Source organism: Danio rerio, chromosome 11 (genome assembly GCF_052040795.2).
Source record: "Danio rerio strain M-AB ecotype USA chromosome 11, GRCz13ab, whole genome shotgun sequence".
Classification (NCBI taxonomy): domain Eukaryota; kingdom Metazoa; phylum Chordata; class Actinopteri; order Cypriniformes; family Danionidae; genus Danio; species Danio rerio.
In genome coordinates this window covers 41,932,071-41,952,121 of record NC_141031.1, presented here as the reverse complement: position 1 = coordinate 41,952,121, position 20,051 = coordinate 41,932,071, and the positions used below count along the sequence as shown (strand labels likewise).

At 35.8% G+C, this 20,051-nt stretch overlaps 1 protein-coding gene across 5 annotated transcripts in view; it reads left to right on the top strand.

The window, feature by feature from the left end:
• Positions 1 to 6,244, top strand: part of cldn19 (claudin 19) — a 34,427-nt gene extending 28,183 nt beyond the window's left edge. For 3 of the 5 annotated variants that reach the window (XR_015501952.1, XR_015501954.1, XM_087272371.1), the window contains exon 5: positions 2,909 to 6,244. Coding sequence is in view for 2 of the 5 variants with exons in the window: in XM_087272371.1 (XP_087128497.1) it covers positions 2,909 to 2,957 (49 nt within the window). In the remaining 3 variants the exon portion in view is untranslated. Of the gene's footprint in view, positions 1 to 2,508 lie in introns of all 5 variants that reach the window. The other 2 variants (XR_015501953.1, XM_087272372.1) reach the window with 2 other exon arrangements.
• Positions 6,245 to 20,051: the final 13,807 nt, after the last annotated feature.

The following is a 20,051-nucleotide window of genomic DNA, read 5'->3' as shown; positions in this document are numbered from 1 at the left end:
TCCCTACTGGTAAGCAAAGCAACATGCTGCCATCTTAAGCATTTAATATCTCCTTTTTTTGTAATAGAGTAACAATGAAAGTCTCATCACAGTTGTCAGTTTTACCAAAAACATCATCAACATAGAAGTGGTCCTTAATTTATGATTGGAAGGCGGACAGTGAAAGATTTGTCTCCTGTCTCCAAAAATCAATGAGGTGTGAGGTGTTTTTGGACCTGGTAACTAACAATGTGCATGAACGCCTCTCGAGCACGCAAAGGACATGTAACTCAAAGCCTTTCCTTTCATCACTTCCTTCTGAGATCTCAAACTGTTCAAACATGTCATCTCTTCATGTGTTTTCTCTAACATTTCCATGCTAACAATCAACAAACGTCTATGTGAAGCATAGGTCTCAAACTGGATTCCTGGAGGGCTGCGGCTCTACTCAGTTTTGCTCCAACCTTAATCAACACAGCTGATCCAACTACCCAAGGTGTCCAAAACTACTGGAGGTCATGTCCACACCAATACGTTTTTGTTATAGAAGCATGTTATAGAAGTACGTTTGTTTTGGCCTTCCGTCTACACAGAGATGACATTTTTAGGTAACACAAACATCTTTCTTAAAATGCTGTCCAAATAGGATAAATTTGAAAGTGCTGTTTTTTATTTTGCAGTGTGTGGATTGTGTAAACTAACGCTGCATCCTACTTTCATACTATATAGTACACTAAAATTAGTATGCGAGCCGAGTAGTATACTGCAAAAACTGCTTTTCTTACAAGGCAAAAATGCTTTTCTTACTTAGATTTTTTGTCTTGTTTCTCGTCTAAATATCTAAAAATTCTTATATAAAGAAGCATTTTCTAGACAAGCAAAACATATCGTCTTGTTTTGAGAAATAATATGCCAATATTTAATGAGTTTTACCTTAAAACAAGCAAAATAATCTGCCAATGGGCTAAGCAAAATAATCTTGTTTTTTCTTTTGACGTTCTTTTGTCTTGTTTGTAGTCCAAATATGAAAAAATTCTTAATTCGAGAAGAATTTTCTAGACAAGCAAAACAAGTTGTCTTGTTTTAAAAAATAATCTGCTAATATTAAGTGATTTGTTGCTTAAAACAAGCAAAAAAATCTGCCAATGGGGTAAGCAAAATATTCTTATGTCAAAAGGAAAAACAAGATTATTTTGCTTACCCCATTGGCAGATTATTTTGCTTGTTTTAAGTAACAAATCACTTAATATTAGCAGATTATTTCTTAAAACAAGACAACTTGTTTTGCTTGTCTAGAAAATTCTTCTCGAATTAAGTATTTTGAGAAATTTGGACTACAAACAAGACAAAAATCTAAGTAAGAAAAGCATTTTTGGCAGTGATATGTCTGAATTCATAGAATTCGAAAAAACAGTATGCAAAAAGTACCTGGATGACCTATTACTTCCGGCAAGATTCTGAAGTGCGCATCCGATGCATGCTACATTAACCCATGATGCACCACGAGAGAATTCATGAATGGCAGTGAAGCGACGCAACTGACGCAGGCAGATCACATGATCATGACAAAATTGCGGATGTAGTACGTCCGAGTTCCATTCACACAACATACTTTTCTAACAGTCAAGCAGTAAATCTAAATTCAGCCAAATTTCCCAGCCACAGGGGCCGATCACACCAAACACATTTTTACGTTCCAAAAACGTGAGGCACACCACACATCCTTTTTTGTTTACAAGAAAAAAAAGAAGCGTGGTTCACTTTTTACATAACTAGGCAACAACTGAATCAGCTGCGTATTGTGCGGGAGTGTTGCTGTTGATATTGTTATAATTGTAATATTTAATAATATTGCGATATTCAAGATTTGAAAAGTCATACAGTTCTGGATAACTTGAAAGAGTGACCACTTGTCTCGCATCTTTAAAAGTCTCTTTAGTCTTCCGTTGTCTTTACAACACAAACACTGCTGTCGCCTCAACGGAAACCCCGCCTCTGCTTTCATTTGATTGGAGAAGGAAAGAGATGTAACTGATGTAACGTGTTTTTAAAACTGCACTTTTTCTACACAGTTTTACTGTTTGTCCAGTGTGTGGATGTGGAGGGAACGAAAGTGAATACAGTGGCGAAGGGGTGGGGGTGGGTTTGTGCAGAATCTGTCACGACAAAAGTGATGAAGTTGGGGGGAGGGTTTTGGGGGGTTTGGGTTGCCCTGATCAAACACCCATATTGCCCATCCCTAAATCTGCCACTAGGAAAACAAAAGTGTGGACATGTAGTGTTTTCAGACTAATTGATCTGGATTATAGTAGACATAAACAGAGACTATTAAGCAAGTGTGAGTTGGAGGTGGTTGGAGCTGAACTCTGCAGAGCTGCAGCCCTCCAGGAGTCAATTTTGAGACCCTTGATGTAAAGCCGCATAACGTATTAACAGCCAACAAAGCACGAGGCTCAGGTGAACTGTCTCTATCCCAGGTTCCTCTAATGCTGTTCTTCTCTGACTGTCTTCTTCTTCTTTCTAATTCAGGGATGAGTTGTTGAGTGAGACTAGTTTCCCTGACTGACCAACCCTCCCTGCCTTTTTTCGAGGACTGTCCGAGCTCTACTCTCTGTGTCTCTGTGTCCCCTCACTCCCACCTAGAATACAATTTGGACACTTGTCTGTACGATTGGGCTCCTACACCCTACATACTTAAAACTTGTGTGCCTTTTTTTCAACATCTGATCAATAAATGTGTTTGAAAAACAAAGAGAAATCGTCACCCCCGATATCTGTTGTGTGTGCGTGGAAACCCCTCTTTGTCTTTGCCTTTGTAAATATGTATTATTGCAGTATTGTAAGTGACTAAAGTGTCATTTGGAGCGGTGGATCTAAGCGTTTTTTCGCTCTAACTCAAACATGTTTTGTTTTTTCTTTTAAATTGCAGAGCAAATGTTAAAAGTTCTCCAGCAGAGAAAGGGGAGCAGTACTTGTAGTTTGGGCGACTTCGTGGGTCACAAGCTGTTAGATTTTTGGCAACAGACAAGACACTCTCTTTTTCGGTAATAGTAAAAAAAGCTCCAGTAAAAACTCAAACATAACATGTTTCCCTGTACAGTAAAACAGACAATGCATTCATTACACCAAGCAATGTCTTTATTTCCAACCAACATTGTACTGTAGTGTAAAACAAATTTGACCAGGAGTGTGTGAGCCGCATTAGCATTACCAGATAGTATTTGACATGTCATTTAATTTTCCGAGTTTGTCATACTTGCCGAAAAACATGATCACTCATCTGGAGAGCATTGATTCAGGGTACATTATAATGCATTTAAATAATTATGCAAATCTTCAACATGTGCAGTGTAATATACTTTTTGAGCTATAACTGTGTTTTGACTCACAAATGTCTTTTGGTTTGCTAATAGTTTATTGTGTCTTATAGGGCTGCACAATATATCCTCTATATCAAATATATATATGTATCGCAGACACGTGATCGCGATAATAAACGTATCGCAGACACGAGTGATAAATGACATTTTATTTGATGCTTTGGTTGTTTATCGAAATTTGACCAATCAGATGGTGCCTTACTATCTTTAGCCCTGCCTCCCAAGTAGTTGCTGTTCAGGTATTGGCTGGATCAGGAGCTGAAAATAAACACTAATGGCGGGAAATGACAACAGCCAATCAGAGACAGAATATTCAAATACTAAGGCCCAATCCCATTTCTACCCCTTAGTCCTTCCCCTTACCCCTAGTTTTGTGCATTCATGTGAAGGAGTAGGGGTGTCCCGATTCTCTTTGTGCGGTTTATTTATAAACTAATTTCGAGAAGATCACGTGCTTATGATTGATCACAGCTGGTCCCGCATTAGCTTCACATACTGCGCCAATTACAGACGAAAAATCTTCGTCTTGAACCCAACCCCTACTTCTACCCCTTATACTGTAAGAGCGGCACAGCAGCCCAGTGGTTAGCTCTGTTGCCTCACAGCAAGAACACGACTGGTTTGACCCCTTACCAGGTCAGTCAGCGTTTCTGTGCGGAGACTGCATGTTCTCCCCGTGCTCGCGTGGGTTTTCCCCTGGGTTCCCCGATGTCCTTCCACCAGGTCTTGACCAACCTGAGCTCAAACTTCTTTCTTGCCCTTCAATCGAGAGGGAGCCCCAGGCTCGAGGATATTCTGAGTTCTCTCCCAGGACAGCATGCCAAATACACTTTATTATCAATCATCAGCTAAGTGTAAACTATTGAACGTTTAAAAGCATAAGGTTAAGGGGATGGGCTAGAAAGCTCTTGACACTGAGATTTTCCAAGACCACACTCTTAACCAATTGGTACAAAATTTTCCTGAATACACCAGCCACAATGGCAGTATGACTGCACATGTGAGTCAGGAGATCGACAAATTATTGTTTTTTTGGCATTATTAAGAACTTTTACAACATACAAGTACATGTTTTAATACATTCATGATGGCAGTCGTGTTTTACGATCAAACTTTTTAAAAATTAAACAATTTTTTAAAAATGCTAATTTTCGCTATCTATATTCCCAACCCTATCTCATGGTAATTTGTAACGTTTTGATTTAGTGGCTATTTCATATGAATTTGTACAATCTAATTCGTACAATTCAGTACGATTTGCTCATCACCCAATGATGGTTGGAGTTAGGGTTGGGGTTGGGTGTCAAGCCTCCTTTTTAAAATCGCACATTTTCGTATGACTGAACTCAGACGAATTTGTATGAATTAGCCACTGAACTGACAAAACATAAAGTACTTACGTTTCTTCGTAACATCAGGCTGATAATCCATAATAATAACTCATGTAAAGCAGTCGGTGACACTGGAATTCCCTGTCAGAAATGTCTAGTAGCTGGGAATGAGGTTTTTGGAGTGTCTGGTATAACGTTACTGTTGTTTTCTAATGTTTACATAGATAAATATGTAACCACGGTGTAAATACACAGTACAGTTACGAGCTTATTTACTCATTATATCGTTATGATAACATGATTGTCATAATTTTGATGATTTCCTGAAGATAAATACCAAAAAATATTGTGACTGGAATGCAGCAGTCGCCATCGTCAGTAACATATGAAGAGCTCACAACGACATATGACAACGTGTGCTGGTGTTGTACTGCCGTCCCATTTCATTCATTAATTTTCCTTTGGCTTAGTCCCTTTATTCATCAGGGGTCACCACAGAGGAATGAACCTCCAATTATTACAGCATATGTTTTGCACAGCGGATTTTTCCCTGCTGCAACCTTGTACTGGGAAACACCCGTACACTCTCACGTGCACACACATACACTACGGCCAATTTAGTTTATTCAATTCACGTATAGCGCATGTGTTTGGACGGTGGGGGAAACCGGAGAACCCACATCAACAAGGGGAGAACATGCAAACTCCACACAGAAATGCCAACTGACCCAGCCAGGACTCAAACCAACGATCTTCTTGCTGTGAGGCAACAGTGCTAGCCACTGAGCCACCCTCTGTCCAATTTCTTAGGGGTAAATTTGAAGCACTTTACACTTTGATTCCAAGGCCAAGGGGAAGGGGTAGGTGTAACGAAGTTATATTTGAGTTGAAGGACCGGAGACGTTACATAGGCGTACAAAAATGAAATCAGGATTGGGTCTAAAAGTAAACAGTTTTTTTTAGTCTGAATGAGAAATAATAAGACTTGAAAAATATATTTTACCTGCTTATTTTAATATCATTATACATAAATAAGCGATTTAAAAACCATTAAAAAATGGCATTTTTCGAAGGAAATGACAAATCGTCAGAAATATCGTTATCGCAATACTTAACAACATTGCATACTTTCCCAATATCGTGCAGCCCTAGTGTCTCGTGTGTGTACTGTATGTGAAACGGATCTTTTACCATGTGAGAAATTAAATGTTTTCATTTTCATCTTTTGTTCATTAAATATATAGTGCATAAACTGAGGGGTTGATTTTACTTCGAAAGAGACCCACGTGCGACACAGATACCATAATTTCTCTTCAAAATTCTAGTGCACTTATGATTTGCCTTGGTGAATTGTATTCAACCTGCATTGAAAGGCACTATTTATCATGAATACTGTCTTTAAAGGGGTCCGCGGAGCGTGTGGGTTGTCATTAGAAATATTTTAGTTCATCTTCCACCAGTTATGTTACCTAATATTCAAGTATGTATCATCTCATATGATGTATCAAGCTTTCTGTTTATCTGTTTTAAAATGAAATAAACTATACAAAGATATGCTTGTGTGTCTGTTGGGGGAAGTGATGTTTTGCTTTTACACTTATTTTAATGACTATACTCACATGACACTGTTTTGAGCAAGACTGGCAAAGTAGAAAGCAAACATGAAGTAATAAATGAAGATTTGACCACTGAATACGTTTGCGCACATTAAAGAAGACAAAAACAAAAAACAAAAGAAAGCATAGGCATGGACAATGTGGTAAGCTAAATTAATCTAAATCAGAGTTTCTCAACCACGATCCTGGAGGACCACCAACACTTCATGTTTTGGATGTCTTCTTTGTCTGTCACACCAGTTACAGGTATTTCAGTCTCTGCTAATGAGCTGATGATCTGAATCAGGTGTGATTGGTTAGGGAGACGTGGAAAACATGCACCGCTGGTGATCCTCCAGGAATGTGGTTGAGAAACACTGATCTATATAAACTTAACATCCTAAATGAAAGATAAGAACATACCTGCAGAAGTGCTATGCTTTGTGTGTGCCTCAGGTGTTCAGATGGCACAGGACTCGTATGTATTTTTGCTTTATGGGAGCAGTTGTTAAAAGTGGGCCATGTGACTGATCACTCATATAATATCACAGCTAAAAGTCCTTTAAATAAATAAATAAATAAATAAATGCACACCTACATAAGTTTATCAAAACATTAATAAATGTTCTCTGAGAAACATCCATTCGCACTCATACACTATGGACAATTTTTAGCCTACCCAATTCACCTGTACCGCATGTCTTTGGACTGTGGGGGAAACCGGAGCACGCGGAGAAAACCCACACAAACGCAGGAAGAACATGCAAACCCCCCACAGAAACGGCAACCGACCCATCCGAGGCTCAAACCAGCGACCTTCTTGCTGTGAGGCGACAGCACTACCTACTGCGCCACTGCGTCGCTCAAGGAAAAATTAATAGAAGCAGAAAAATACAATTTAGTTGAAAAAAAGCTTTAGCTTGAATTTAATTGTATTGTCTTTAAATGTCCAAATATGTTTGATGATTAAAATATTATTTTAATAAATATATCTGTTTAATAAATCTGTTTTGTTTAAATGCACCAAAATACATTGCCTATATTCAGATATTAGATACAGATATATAGATTAGAGATCATTCATATACAATTAAAGCGATATATATATAAATAAAACCATAAAAGCAGCATGTTTTAAACAGAACCAGCATAAATAAATGAATAAATAATAATTAATAAATAATAAATAAAATGGATAGATGGATGGATGGATGGATGGATGGATGGATGGATGGATGGATGGATGGATGGGTGGATAGATGGGTGGGTGGATGGATGGATGGATGGGTGGATGATGTGGATAGATGGGTGGGTGGATAGGAAGGATAGATGGGTGGATGGATGGATAGGTGGGTGGATGGATGGTTGGATGGGTGGGTGGATAAATGGATGGAGGGACGGACGGACGGATGGATGGATGGGTGGGTGGATAGGAAGGATGGATAGATAGGTGGATAGATGGATGGATAGATGGATGGATTGGTGGATGGATGGATGGATGGATGGATGGATGGATGGATGGATGGATGGATGGATTGATGGATGGATGGATTGATGGATGGATTGATGGATGGATGAATAGATGGATTGATGGATGGATGGATGGATTGATGGATGGATGAATTGATGGATGGATGGATGGTTTGATGGATGGATGGATGAATGGATGGATTGATGGATGAATTGATGGATGGATATAATATATAGTCTAGCAGCTCACAAAAAATATTTTTGCAGTAATTTAAACTTCTTTAGACCTATAATTTACAATAATCTTAAACAACTGTAATGTTTTTAACTACAGAAACCAGTGCAAAAAAAGCTAATTTATAACAAGACCAGGATAAGGATTTCCGAATTATACAATTTATAAATTATACAATTTCATTTTTTTAATTGGTAGAACTCAAGTCTATCCTTATTTCATATGGATTTTTTATTTTTACTGTTTTGGTATTCCTTAATTTGAGTAACGGTTTAAATGGGGCTTAAAAACTTTGTAAATGTTCAAGTGGATAAATTCACTCAAACAAGCACACAGCACACCTTATCTCGGTCTACTGAACAAACATGTGATCACTGCACACTCCTGCAAAAGTCATTTAGTGCATGAAGAAATATGACTGAAGACTCTCAGCCAACACAAGTGGTCACAAGAAACTCATTTGAACGCATGTTAATAGCAGGTGAAACGATAATGTGTCCCGGCTGACCACTTCTGAACGCCTCACTGACAATAAACGTTAAGGCCGACTGGAAACAGAGCTTTAACATGTCCTGAGTGACTAGTGCTTGCATCATTTCCCAGCTCTGTCACAGTTTCTGTAATTTCTATATGATCTTATTACTTTATATACAGGGATCCTCACTCTAGGCCAAATATCATTCATCTCCAAATATTTCCCCGAGTTCCCTGATTTCCTCCCATCGTCCAAAAACATGCAACTTAAGTTAATTGACTAATCCAAATCAGCACCATAGACATGCTCCTAGTAAGTAGTTATCTCTTAAGAACAATCGCTATCTGTTCTTCAGCTACAAAAGCAGGGGAGTTCTCGAGATCTACCTGAGCTCAAACTCCCCTCTCGCCTTGCAAACCGGAGGGAGCCCCAGGTTTGAGGATCTTATAAACTCTTGAAAATTCCTATTCAAAGAAATTGGAGAGCATTGGAAACCCTGTAAATTCACTCAAAACATATTGCTGCATGTTAAAACTACTTATTTAAAATGAGTTCAAACAACACTATTTCTTTTTTTTATTCGAATATACAAAAACGTACACAATTTGAGATGATACAAATACAAAAAATATGAAACAATAACAAAAATACCAAAAACAACAACAATACTGTCAAATACTGGCAGGTGCGTGTGTTTGTGTATGTGTGCATGTATATGTGTGTGCATGTAAAGGTAACTTGGTAAACAGCTCAGAGTACATACAAAAGGAACAGTAGCAGTCACTAAATGAAGCAAGTAACACACACACACACACACACACACACACACACGCATATATATACATATATATATATATATATATATATATATATATATATATATATATATATATATATATATATGTGTATGTATAAAGGGAAAAAAACAGATAGAAAGAAACCAGTCAGTGATGAGTGACAACAATGCTAGTGATATAATGATAGTAATAATTACAGTAAACAAGCAAGAGGACAACAACAATAATCATCAACAACAAACACTACAATGATAATAATAAGAAGATTAAATCACAAGTACTACACCAACTACTACTACTACAGAGAGCGTTTCTAATGTTACAACTATTACTGCTGTTACTACAGCCACAACCACAACCACTACTACTACTACAATGTCTACAACTACTACTGATACCATTACAACAACTACTACTGATACTACTACAGCAATGACTGCTACTACAACATCTACATCAGCAACATCTACTATTTCTGATACTACTACACTGACAACAACTGCTACTACTACTACTACTACACATCCCCTACTTCTGATACCACTATACCAACAACATCTACTAATACAGATACTACTTTAACTACTACTTTTAAAAAAAACACAATTTTTTATTCTATTTTGGGACAACTTACAGTTTTTTCCAATTGTTTACACACAATTACTTGTACTTAAGACACAATGACTACAACATGTAACTGATGTACCAACCCCCTGAATCAATTCTGCTAAACTACAAGCAAAATTCCTGCTTTACACTCAAATTGCAGGTTTAAAACACACTTTTTTCAAAACACTACACACAATTCTCTGCATTTTTCACAATTTTCATGCAGAAAATATTTTGTTTTCACAAGGAACACACTGTCATTCACAATTGTAAAGTCAGTTGTCCTACTTTACATACAAACTCATCACATGAGTAAACACTTGTCTCACGGAATTGCAATTTAGAAATCAGAGCTCATCTGGTTCACAACTAGTTTACTGCACACCCATGTTTTTTTAGTTGTTTATCTCCCTCCATATTCTCCATTCCTCAAACCTATTGAGGATTTGTTTTCTGCCTGGGTATGAAAAGTGTATGACCGAAATCCACACACACGTATACCCCTTCTCTATAGCAGTTGATGCCTTTCGTGGCTGGATTCGCCATGCACAGTGACATTTCCCCCACTGCTCGGCCAGACCAAAACAGAAAAGAGAATGGAGTATAGCTGTTTTTTTTTTGTTTTTTTTACTGTGACTGTATTCAGTAAATACTTCTGTTGATGGTACATGTAGACCACGTTACAGTTTTTCTAGTTTGCTTTGACCTGGTTAAAGAAACTAGGTTCCTCTTCATTTTCATTATCACTATCCCAGCAGAGCAGAGGACAGGTCTTGCAAATGTGTAAACCCTTTCTCATTGGGTTGACACATTTTCCCTACCATTTTTCCAAACAGTTAACACAGATGTCATTCAAGCAGTCCAAACTCCATTGTTTTAGTTATGGTAACCAAACAGAAACCATCTATTCCTAACTATTAAAAACTACCAACATCAGTATGAAATCACTGAAGCACCGGTTTGACACTCCTTCACACAAATCTTCAATTAGCCATCATTCTGCAAACCTTATATAAATGATGGAAGGTCTGTGTTGTTCTGTGCCAGCATTGATGGAGGAGGTCAATATGGCTATGTCCTATACTCCCAATAGATTTGACTGTATATTAGTTTACATGTGTTTTCTCTAATATTTACAGTATTTTATTACTTTTGTCCGTTTTTTTTATATACAGTATTTCAGTTTTCAGCCACAGTTTGAAAAATGTCATGAATTCAATATATATTCAATCAAAGCACATCTTATTCTTGATCCAATTCTTTGCAAAAAGGCAAATTTGACAGCCCAAATAGAGACAACAAATGCCATTGGCTATAAGCTACAATGGCAAGCAATGGTGGTGCATTTTGAGTTCTGTATTTTGTTGTCCATTGTGTAATGATTAAATGAAAGAGCTCTTATACTTGTTTGCAAGTTGTGTTGTTTGAAGGTAAAACTAGCTTTTGTTGCATATGTTAAATGTTTTGACACGATATGTGCCTTTTGCAAGCAAAATGTGTCATTTTGACCATGAGTGCTGGTGTTTAGGCCTGTGTGTTAACTGTTTTGAAAATGTGGAGTTTCAGTTGACAACTGCATCCAAGCAATCGAGAAAAACTGTATCTGCAACTTTGTGTTGGTTGGTTTGAACACTGTGTACACTGTATTTACAGGAAAAATACAGTAAAATATATTTGGAATTTGTGTGTTTTGTATAAAAACAATACTCTAAAATATTTTACAATGCATTTCTGTAGGCCTACTGTCTGTAGTAAAGTGTAACACTGAACAAAAAAAGGCTTACAGAAAGTCATAATGATAAATGGAGAAGAAGTGGTCATAGTGTTTTACATTGAGCACATCAGTGTTCAACTGGTCTTATGAATGTCTATTGATGTGATGGTTTGTGTGTGTCATTTGAAAACAAAAGACCATTTTGAGAAGAAATCACACTGTTTTGATTGTAGAGTTACATTTTGCAGAAGAATTGAAGAGTTTTGCCCATTGTGTGTGTGCTTTGTGATTTGTGTGTAGAGTTTGAGACCTGCTTACAGAAAATGTGTGTAAACGTGTGTGGCTGTTGTTATTTTTATTATTATCATTATTATTAGTATTATTACCAGCATGAGTATATTATAGTTATCAAGTTACAGTAATAATCTATCATACATATCTTTAATATTATTCTTCCATGTGGGTTTGTATAATTCATAATTAGCATTGATATAGTGTTTTCTTTTTTATTTATTCAGTTTTTTTCTTATTATTCTTTTTTTTTGCTTATTCTCATTGCTTTGTTTGCTGAACTTTATTTTTCTTCTCTCTTATTGTTTCTTTTCTTTTTCTTCTACTCCTCCCCTTCCTTTTCTGTTTTTATTTTTTATTTTATTTTATTTATTTATTTTTATTATTAGTATTTTATTAATTTTTGTTTATTATCATTAGTTTATTTTCTCTTTTCCTCTATCTCCCCTTCTACTTACTACTTACTACTATTATTATTATTTATTATTATTATTATTATTATTATTTATTATTATTACTTGTCCTCTCCCTGATTTTCCATCCTCCCCTCTCCTCGACACCTTTGTCTTAAATGGAATTACTTTTATTTTTTGTAATCATTATTATTATTATTACTGTTCTGACTTGTCCTTTTATCTTTCCATTATCATTATTACAAGTATTTATACCATTATCATTATTAAGGTTGCAGTTGTTGTAGTTGTAGCGGTAGTAGTTGTAGTAGTAGTAGTAGTAGTAGTAGTTGTAGTTGAAGTAGTAGACAGTGTAATAGTATCGATTGTTATTGAGTAATTGTTACGGAGATTTTTTGAAGTAGTAGTTCATGTAAGTAGTAGCAGAAGTAGTAATGGTGTGGTAGTTACAGTAGTAGTAGTAGTCGTTGTTGGTGTAGTACTATCAGTAGTAGATGTTGTTGATGTAGATGTAGTAGAAGTGATTGTGGTGGTGGTAGTAGCAGTAGTAGTAGTAGTAGCAGTAGACGTTTCCTTGTATTAGTATATTTAATTATTTGTATTAGTATATTTAACGTATTAGTTGTAGCAAACGCTATAGTAGTATCAGTAGAGGTAGTCGTTGTAGTAGTATCAGTATTAGTAGACATTGTAGTAGTAGTTGTCGTGGTTGTGGCTGTAGTAGAAGCAGTAGTAGTTGTAATATAAGTAACTTTTTGTAGTAGTAGTTGGTGTAGCACTTGTGATTTATTATTATTGTTGTCAGTTATTACTGTTGTCCTTTCTTTCTTTTTACTCTCATTTTTACTATCATACATTAATAAGCATTGTTGTTATTCCCTACCTCTGACTGGTTTCTTTCTATATGTTTTATATATATCTGTGACACTTGCTTCATTTATTGACTGTTATTGTTCCTTATGTATGTACTCCGACCTGTCCACCAAGTTACCCTTACATGCATACTCACACGCACACACTCACGCACATACCAGTACATGACTATATTGTTGTTGTTTTTGTTTTGTTTTTGTTTCGTTGCTTTGTATTTGTTATTTGTTGACGTTTTCTTGTATTTGTATGATTTTTGCATATTCTAAAAAAAAAAAAAAAAAAAATGTGTGTAAACAATTGGAAAAAACTGTAATAGTTTTATGGTCAATCCACCTAAATTTGCAAAACTTAAAGTCAACTTCAATCAATTTGTGTTGGGACAGCATGATAATTGTGTGCAGGAAAGCAGGAATTGTGTGGAACCCAACATTTTTCACAGCGTAGGCATGAAAACCTTTACAGACTTCCCTTCTCCAATTAAACGAGGCATATAAAACCAGATTAACATTCAGACCAGCTCAAACTGAGTCCATCCAGACGGTAAATCATCCCTGGAAATGTCTGCCTCACCACTTTTCGGCATCTCACACACAATTCAGAGCTGTTTTTTTTACACCTGGATGATCTCTTCCTCATGAATGCTGTGCTTGACCGAGCATCTGGACCCCTGACGGTGCTCAATTTGAGCAAAAAAGATAGACTGTTTTGTTTGGACTGACTTGACCTGGTTTCCAAGTCATTAATGTCATCTTGCAGACTGGTGTTTGGATGAGGGGTGAAACGGGTCTATGATAGTCTCGTTTATGATTCTCTTCTCAAGGTTGTTTAGTACTTAATTAAGTGTTCTGGCCACGGCATTACATATAGTCTGATTCTGTTTTCGAGTTGTGTGTCAAAAGAGTGTTTATCTTGCATGCTTGGACATTACCACAACGTCATAATTAGGATTGGAAAAAACTGAATTGGAGGCGTCAGTCTCGTCAAGATTTTTGGTGAAACTGGGATGTTTTTTAATTGGTGGTAATTGTAAATAAATACTGATAAATTATATAATGATAAATAAATAATCAAATTAAAAATTAGTACATAATGTGGCGTACTAATTTAACAATAATAAACACACACAACATAAATGAATAAAAGTACTTAAAGAATATAAGAGCACATATATATATATATATATATATATATATATATATATATATATATATATATATATATATATATATATATATATATATACAAAGAGTATTTGTCTGGTTCTCGAATCTGATTGGATTATAGCATTGCAATATTCTGCAATAAGAGCACAAGTACAGCCTCTTCACTCTTGTGTATTACTCCGCCCACATAGAATGACAGCAGATCAATAAACTCACTACAGTTTGACAAATATTGCAGCTGTTAGACAACATAATGTACTTCTGAGGCATTTTTTAGGTAAGAATGTAGTTGTTTGGATTGCAACTATGCAGTTTATTTATAAGGATAATGCCTACTTTGAATATTTCTGAGATTTAGCATGCCGGCGGCCATTAGCCTGTCACACTGAGCAGAGGAAAGACGGTTGACGTTCCACCACAAGATGATGACAGAGACGGTCTAATAAGTGCTTAGAGGAGAAAAACAGCATTTTCTACAGTCAAACAAATCATTATAGAACAGGTAAGTGAAACTCTAAGTCGATCTCTCTCTTTTGTATGTTGTAGTGCTCAATTTATACCATAGTAATCTGGTAGTGTTTGCTTTGCTTTGGCTTTTTCGGGGGTTAATTATTATGAAATCGCAACAGAGGAATACTAGGAAATTTATGTAGACTGATGGCATTTAATATGTTTCAGCCTTATAAAATGTAAGCAAAATCACCCTTTTTGTCATAATTTTAGACAATATTCTGAAGAATAATTCAAATATTAGCTCTAAAGCGACGTTTGTGAGGTAGCAACGGTGTCTGCTGTCTGAACGGCAGCAGAAGAGTATGAACAGCGGAAGAAAGTAGTTCCTCGAATAATAGGATTTTTGAGACTCTCCGTGTTTGATTGTCTTTTTTATCTACACGATTATGCTGTCAAACTGTTGTATAAACGCAATATTATATAAAGTAGCAGTGCGATATGGCTGTATGACAACACTAGTGCGACACTTAGGCACTTGGTCTGTGGCCTTGAGCCAACAAACGCCTCCCACCAGTGCTGACAGCCATATTGCACTGATACTCGTATGATATTGCGTTTCTACAACAGTTTGACAGCATAATCGTGTATATATATATATATATATATATATATATATATATATATACACACACATTTTTGAACATAATAGTTTAATAAATAATTTCTAATAACTGATTTATTTTACCTTTGCCATGATGCAATTCTTTAGATATTTTTCAAAACACTTCTATACAGCTTAAATTGTCATTTAAAGGCTTAAATAGGTTAATTAGGTAAACTAGGGAGGTTAGGGTAATTAGGCAAATTATTGTAATTAGGCAAGTTATCAGGAAAAAATATATAGCTTAAAGAGGCTAATAATTTGGACCTTAAATGTTTTTTTTTTATTTAAAACTGCTTTTGTTCTAGTGGAAATAAAACAAATAAGACGTTCTCTAGAAAATAAAATATTATCAGACATACTGTGAAAAATGCTTTGCTCTGTTAAACATCATTTTTGAAATATTTACAAAAAGAAAAAAATTTCAAAGGGGGCCAATAATTCTGACTTCAACTGTATATACACACACACAATTACAAAGCTTTACATCAAACCTAATAGGCAATTTTTGATAGCAAAATATAATATAGTAAATATAAAAAATATTTATAAAAAATCAAATAAAAATAGCTGTTATATAATAGCTATATAACATAGTTACAGTTTTTCTCGATTGCTTGGATGCAGTTGTCAACTGAAACTCCACATTTTCAAAACAGTTAACACACAGGCCTAAACAGCGGCACTCATGGGCAAAATGACACATTTTGCTTGCAAAAGGCACATATCGTGTCAAAACATTTAACATATGCAACAAAAGCTAATTTCACCTTCAAACTACACAACTTGCAAACAAGTATATGAGCTCTTTCAATTAATCATTACACAATGGACAACAAAATACAAAATACAGAACTCAAAATGCACCACCATTGCTTGCCATTGTAGCTTATAGCCAATGGCATTTGTTGTCTCTATTTGGGCTGTCAAATTCGCCTTTTTGCAAAGAATTGGATCAAGAATAAGATGTGCTTTGATTGAATATATATTGAATTCATGACATTTTTCAAACTGTGGCTGAAAACTGAAATACTGTATATAAAAAAAACAGACAAAAGTAATAAAATACTGTAAATATTAGAGAAAACACATGTAAACTAATATACAGTCAAAACTATTGGGAGTATAGGACATAGCCATACTGACCTCCTCCATCAATGCTGGCACAGAACAACACAGACCTTCCATCGTTTATATAAGGTTTGAAGAATGATGGCTAATTGAAGATTTGTGTGAAGGAGTGTCAAATCGGTGCTTCAGTGATTTCATACTGATGTTGGTAGCTTTTAATAGTTAGGAATAGATGGATTCTGTTTGGTTACCAAAACTAAAACAATGGAGTTTGGACTGCTTGAATGACATCTGTGTTAACTGTTTGGAAAAATGGTGGGGAAAATGTGTCAACCCAATGAGAAAGGGTTTACACATTTGCAAGACCGGTCCTCTGCTCTGCTGGGATAGTGATAATGAAAATGAAGAGGTACCTAGTTTCTTTAACCAGGTCAAAGCAAACTAGAAAAACTGTAAGTATTTTTTGTGGACAATTTTGAGGCAATTTTTTTTAAAGAGAACAATATGGTATCATTTATATGCCTATTTTGTTTTGACCAAAATTATGTAAATGGCATCACCATTATGTTACTCAATATTCTACAATAAACAACATATAACCAGACTACATGCTTTTGAATGAAGTGCATTGGTAGAATTACACAAACTGCTAGAAATGCTGTCATTTGGTAATGCCTGTGAGGTTGCCAAGACTGCAATCAAAAACGCTCTCATTGTGCAGATTTCAGAGGCATTTGGTGGACTGCTGATTTAGCAGTTTGTTTAATTACATCTGATGATCTTGAGAGTGTTTGTCATCGTATGTAGGCCACGCTGGGGGATGTCTGAACTCTCAGCACATGATGATGATGGATGTCGAAAGAGAAAATGAGTGAAACCTCAGCTATTTGGGAATGTTCTGTAAATGTTTTCCAGCACATGTTTTCCATTTTATAACGCAGATGCCATTAAAAGATACATTATGTGCACCGGGTTACGCAAGAAAATAGAATCAAGTAATGATTAAAGCAAATTAAATAATCAAATTAAATGAGTTAAGCATTCAAGTCTGTTCAGCCATTAAAACATGATGTTGTGTTTCAAAACACACTAAAGATGTCTGATGACCAAAGAAATTATGTTAACTGTTTAGTCAGCCAAGAACTAAGCAACTGGAAGCATGAGAGCAACATGATAGCAGTGTTAAAACAAGCTAACAACATGCTAATTAATTCGCTTGTAACGCTAAACATTTAAAAATGCATTAAACAGCTTTATGATAAGTCACGTTAGCAACTGAGCATGTTAGAAACATACTAGAAAACATGCTAAACAACAGAAATATGCTAACACCATAATAATGCCAGAAACAATACCAGCAGCATGTTAATTCAAGATAGGAATGTGCTTAAATTCTGATAACTATGCATTAGAAAAAACTAGCAGCATAATAATTCATGATAGCAAGATGGTAAACATGTTAAAATCATGCTAATTTATGCTTGCAATGTAAAACGTCAACATGATAGCAGTGTTAAAAAAGGCTAATAACATCCTAATACACATTTGCATTATTATTAGGCATTTAAAAATGCATTTAACGCTTCATGATAAATCCTGTTAGCAATTAAACATGCTAAAAGTATGCTAGCAAACATGTTATACTACAGATTTGTTTTAGCAGCAAGCTAATGCCAGAAACAATACTAGCAGCGAGTTAATTCAAGATAGGAATTTGCTTAAATATTCCTAATAAGGCATTAAAAATGCTAGCAGCAAAAAGAATTAATGCTAGCAAGATGTCAAACATGCTAATAACATGTTAATTCATGTTAGCAATGTTAAACAGCAACATCTTAGCAACCTCTACTGAAAAAAAAACAGCTTAAACCAGCCTAGGCTGGTTGGCTGGTTTTAGCTGGTCAACCAGGCTGGTTTTAGAGGGGTTTTGGCCACTTCCAGGCTGGTTTCCAGCCATTTTCAGCCTGGTCTTAGCTGGTCAGGCTGGGAGATGACCAGCTAAAACTAGCTTGACCAGCCTAGGCAGGCTTAAACCAAGCTGGTCAAGCTGCTTTTAGCTGGTCATTTTTCAGCCTGACCAGCTAAGACCAGGCTATGGCTGGAAACCAGTCTGGAAATGGCCAAAACCTGTCTAAAACCAGACTGGTCAACCAGCTAAAACCAGCCAACTAGCCTATGCTGATTCAAGTTGTTTTTTTTCAGCAGGGACATGATAGCCGAATGTTAAAATACGCTAACAACATGCTTACTCAAGCTTGCAATGTTAAACATTAATAAATGCATTAAACTTAGTTTTATTTAGTTCATGTTAGCAACTGAATATGTTAGAAACATGCTAGCAAATATGCTAATTAATGCAAGCAATATATGTAAACTACAGAAGTATGCTAACAGCATGCTAATAGCAGAAACAATACTTGCAGTAAGCTAATTCGAGATAGGAACGGGCTTAAATATTGCTAACTATGTGTTTAAAATGTTAACAGGATGATAATTTATGCTAGCAAGATGTTAAACATGTTTACAACATGCTAATTCATACCTGCAATTTTAAACAGCAAAATAATTCATAATGGGAACACGATACACACGTTAATGTATTAAAACACGGGTATATGATAACATATGCTGTAGGAACATCTATAAACATTGTTACTGATTTGTTAAAACATGCTAATGTTTTCAATGTTAAACATACAAAACTATTATTGTTAAAACTTAATGGCAACATACTTGTTTGTGTGGCCATTACGTTAAACATGTTACACAAAAATATGCTAATGCTAATCAGGTAGTGCTGTCGCCTCACAGCAAGAAGGTTGCTGGTTCGAGCCTCTGTGTGGAGTTTGCGTGTTCTCCCTGCGTTCGTGTGGGTTTCCTCCGGGTGCTTCGGTTTCCCCCACAGTCCAAAGACATGCGGTACAGGTGAATTAGGTATGCTAAAATTGTCCGTAGTGTATGAGTGTTAATGAGTGTGTATGGCTGTTTCCCAGAGATGGGTTGCAGCTGGAAGGGCATCCACTGCGTAAAAACGTGCTGGATAGGTAGGCGGTTCATTCCGCTGTGGTGACCCCGGATTAATATTGCATGTTATTATGGCATTTATTTATGCATAGAGGCTGTTTCGTTTTAACTGAATTATATTGGGTTGTTTTCTTTGGAAATGCAGGTCAATTCATCTGAGCAGTCCAGTTCAAGGCAGGATATGGAAAATTTATGTTGATGAGAGTTGCGCTGCACCCTAGTGGACACTGACAGATTATATTGTAGGTAAAAAATGCAGAAGGGCTCATTCGATTTAACTGTTTAGCACTGTTGCTTTATATGAAATTATTAGCATTATTAAAGTATTATCCAGGAAATAATTTGTGATGTTACTCTAATTTGACAAAACCGGCAAAATGCTAACTATTCACTGCAAAAAAATGCTTTTCTTACTTGAAGTTTTTGTCTTGTTTCTAGTCCAAAAACCTAATAATTCCTAAATCAAGGAAAGTTTAAACGAGAAAAAAATAAATTCTTGTTTTTAGTCATAATTAGG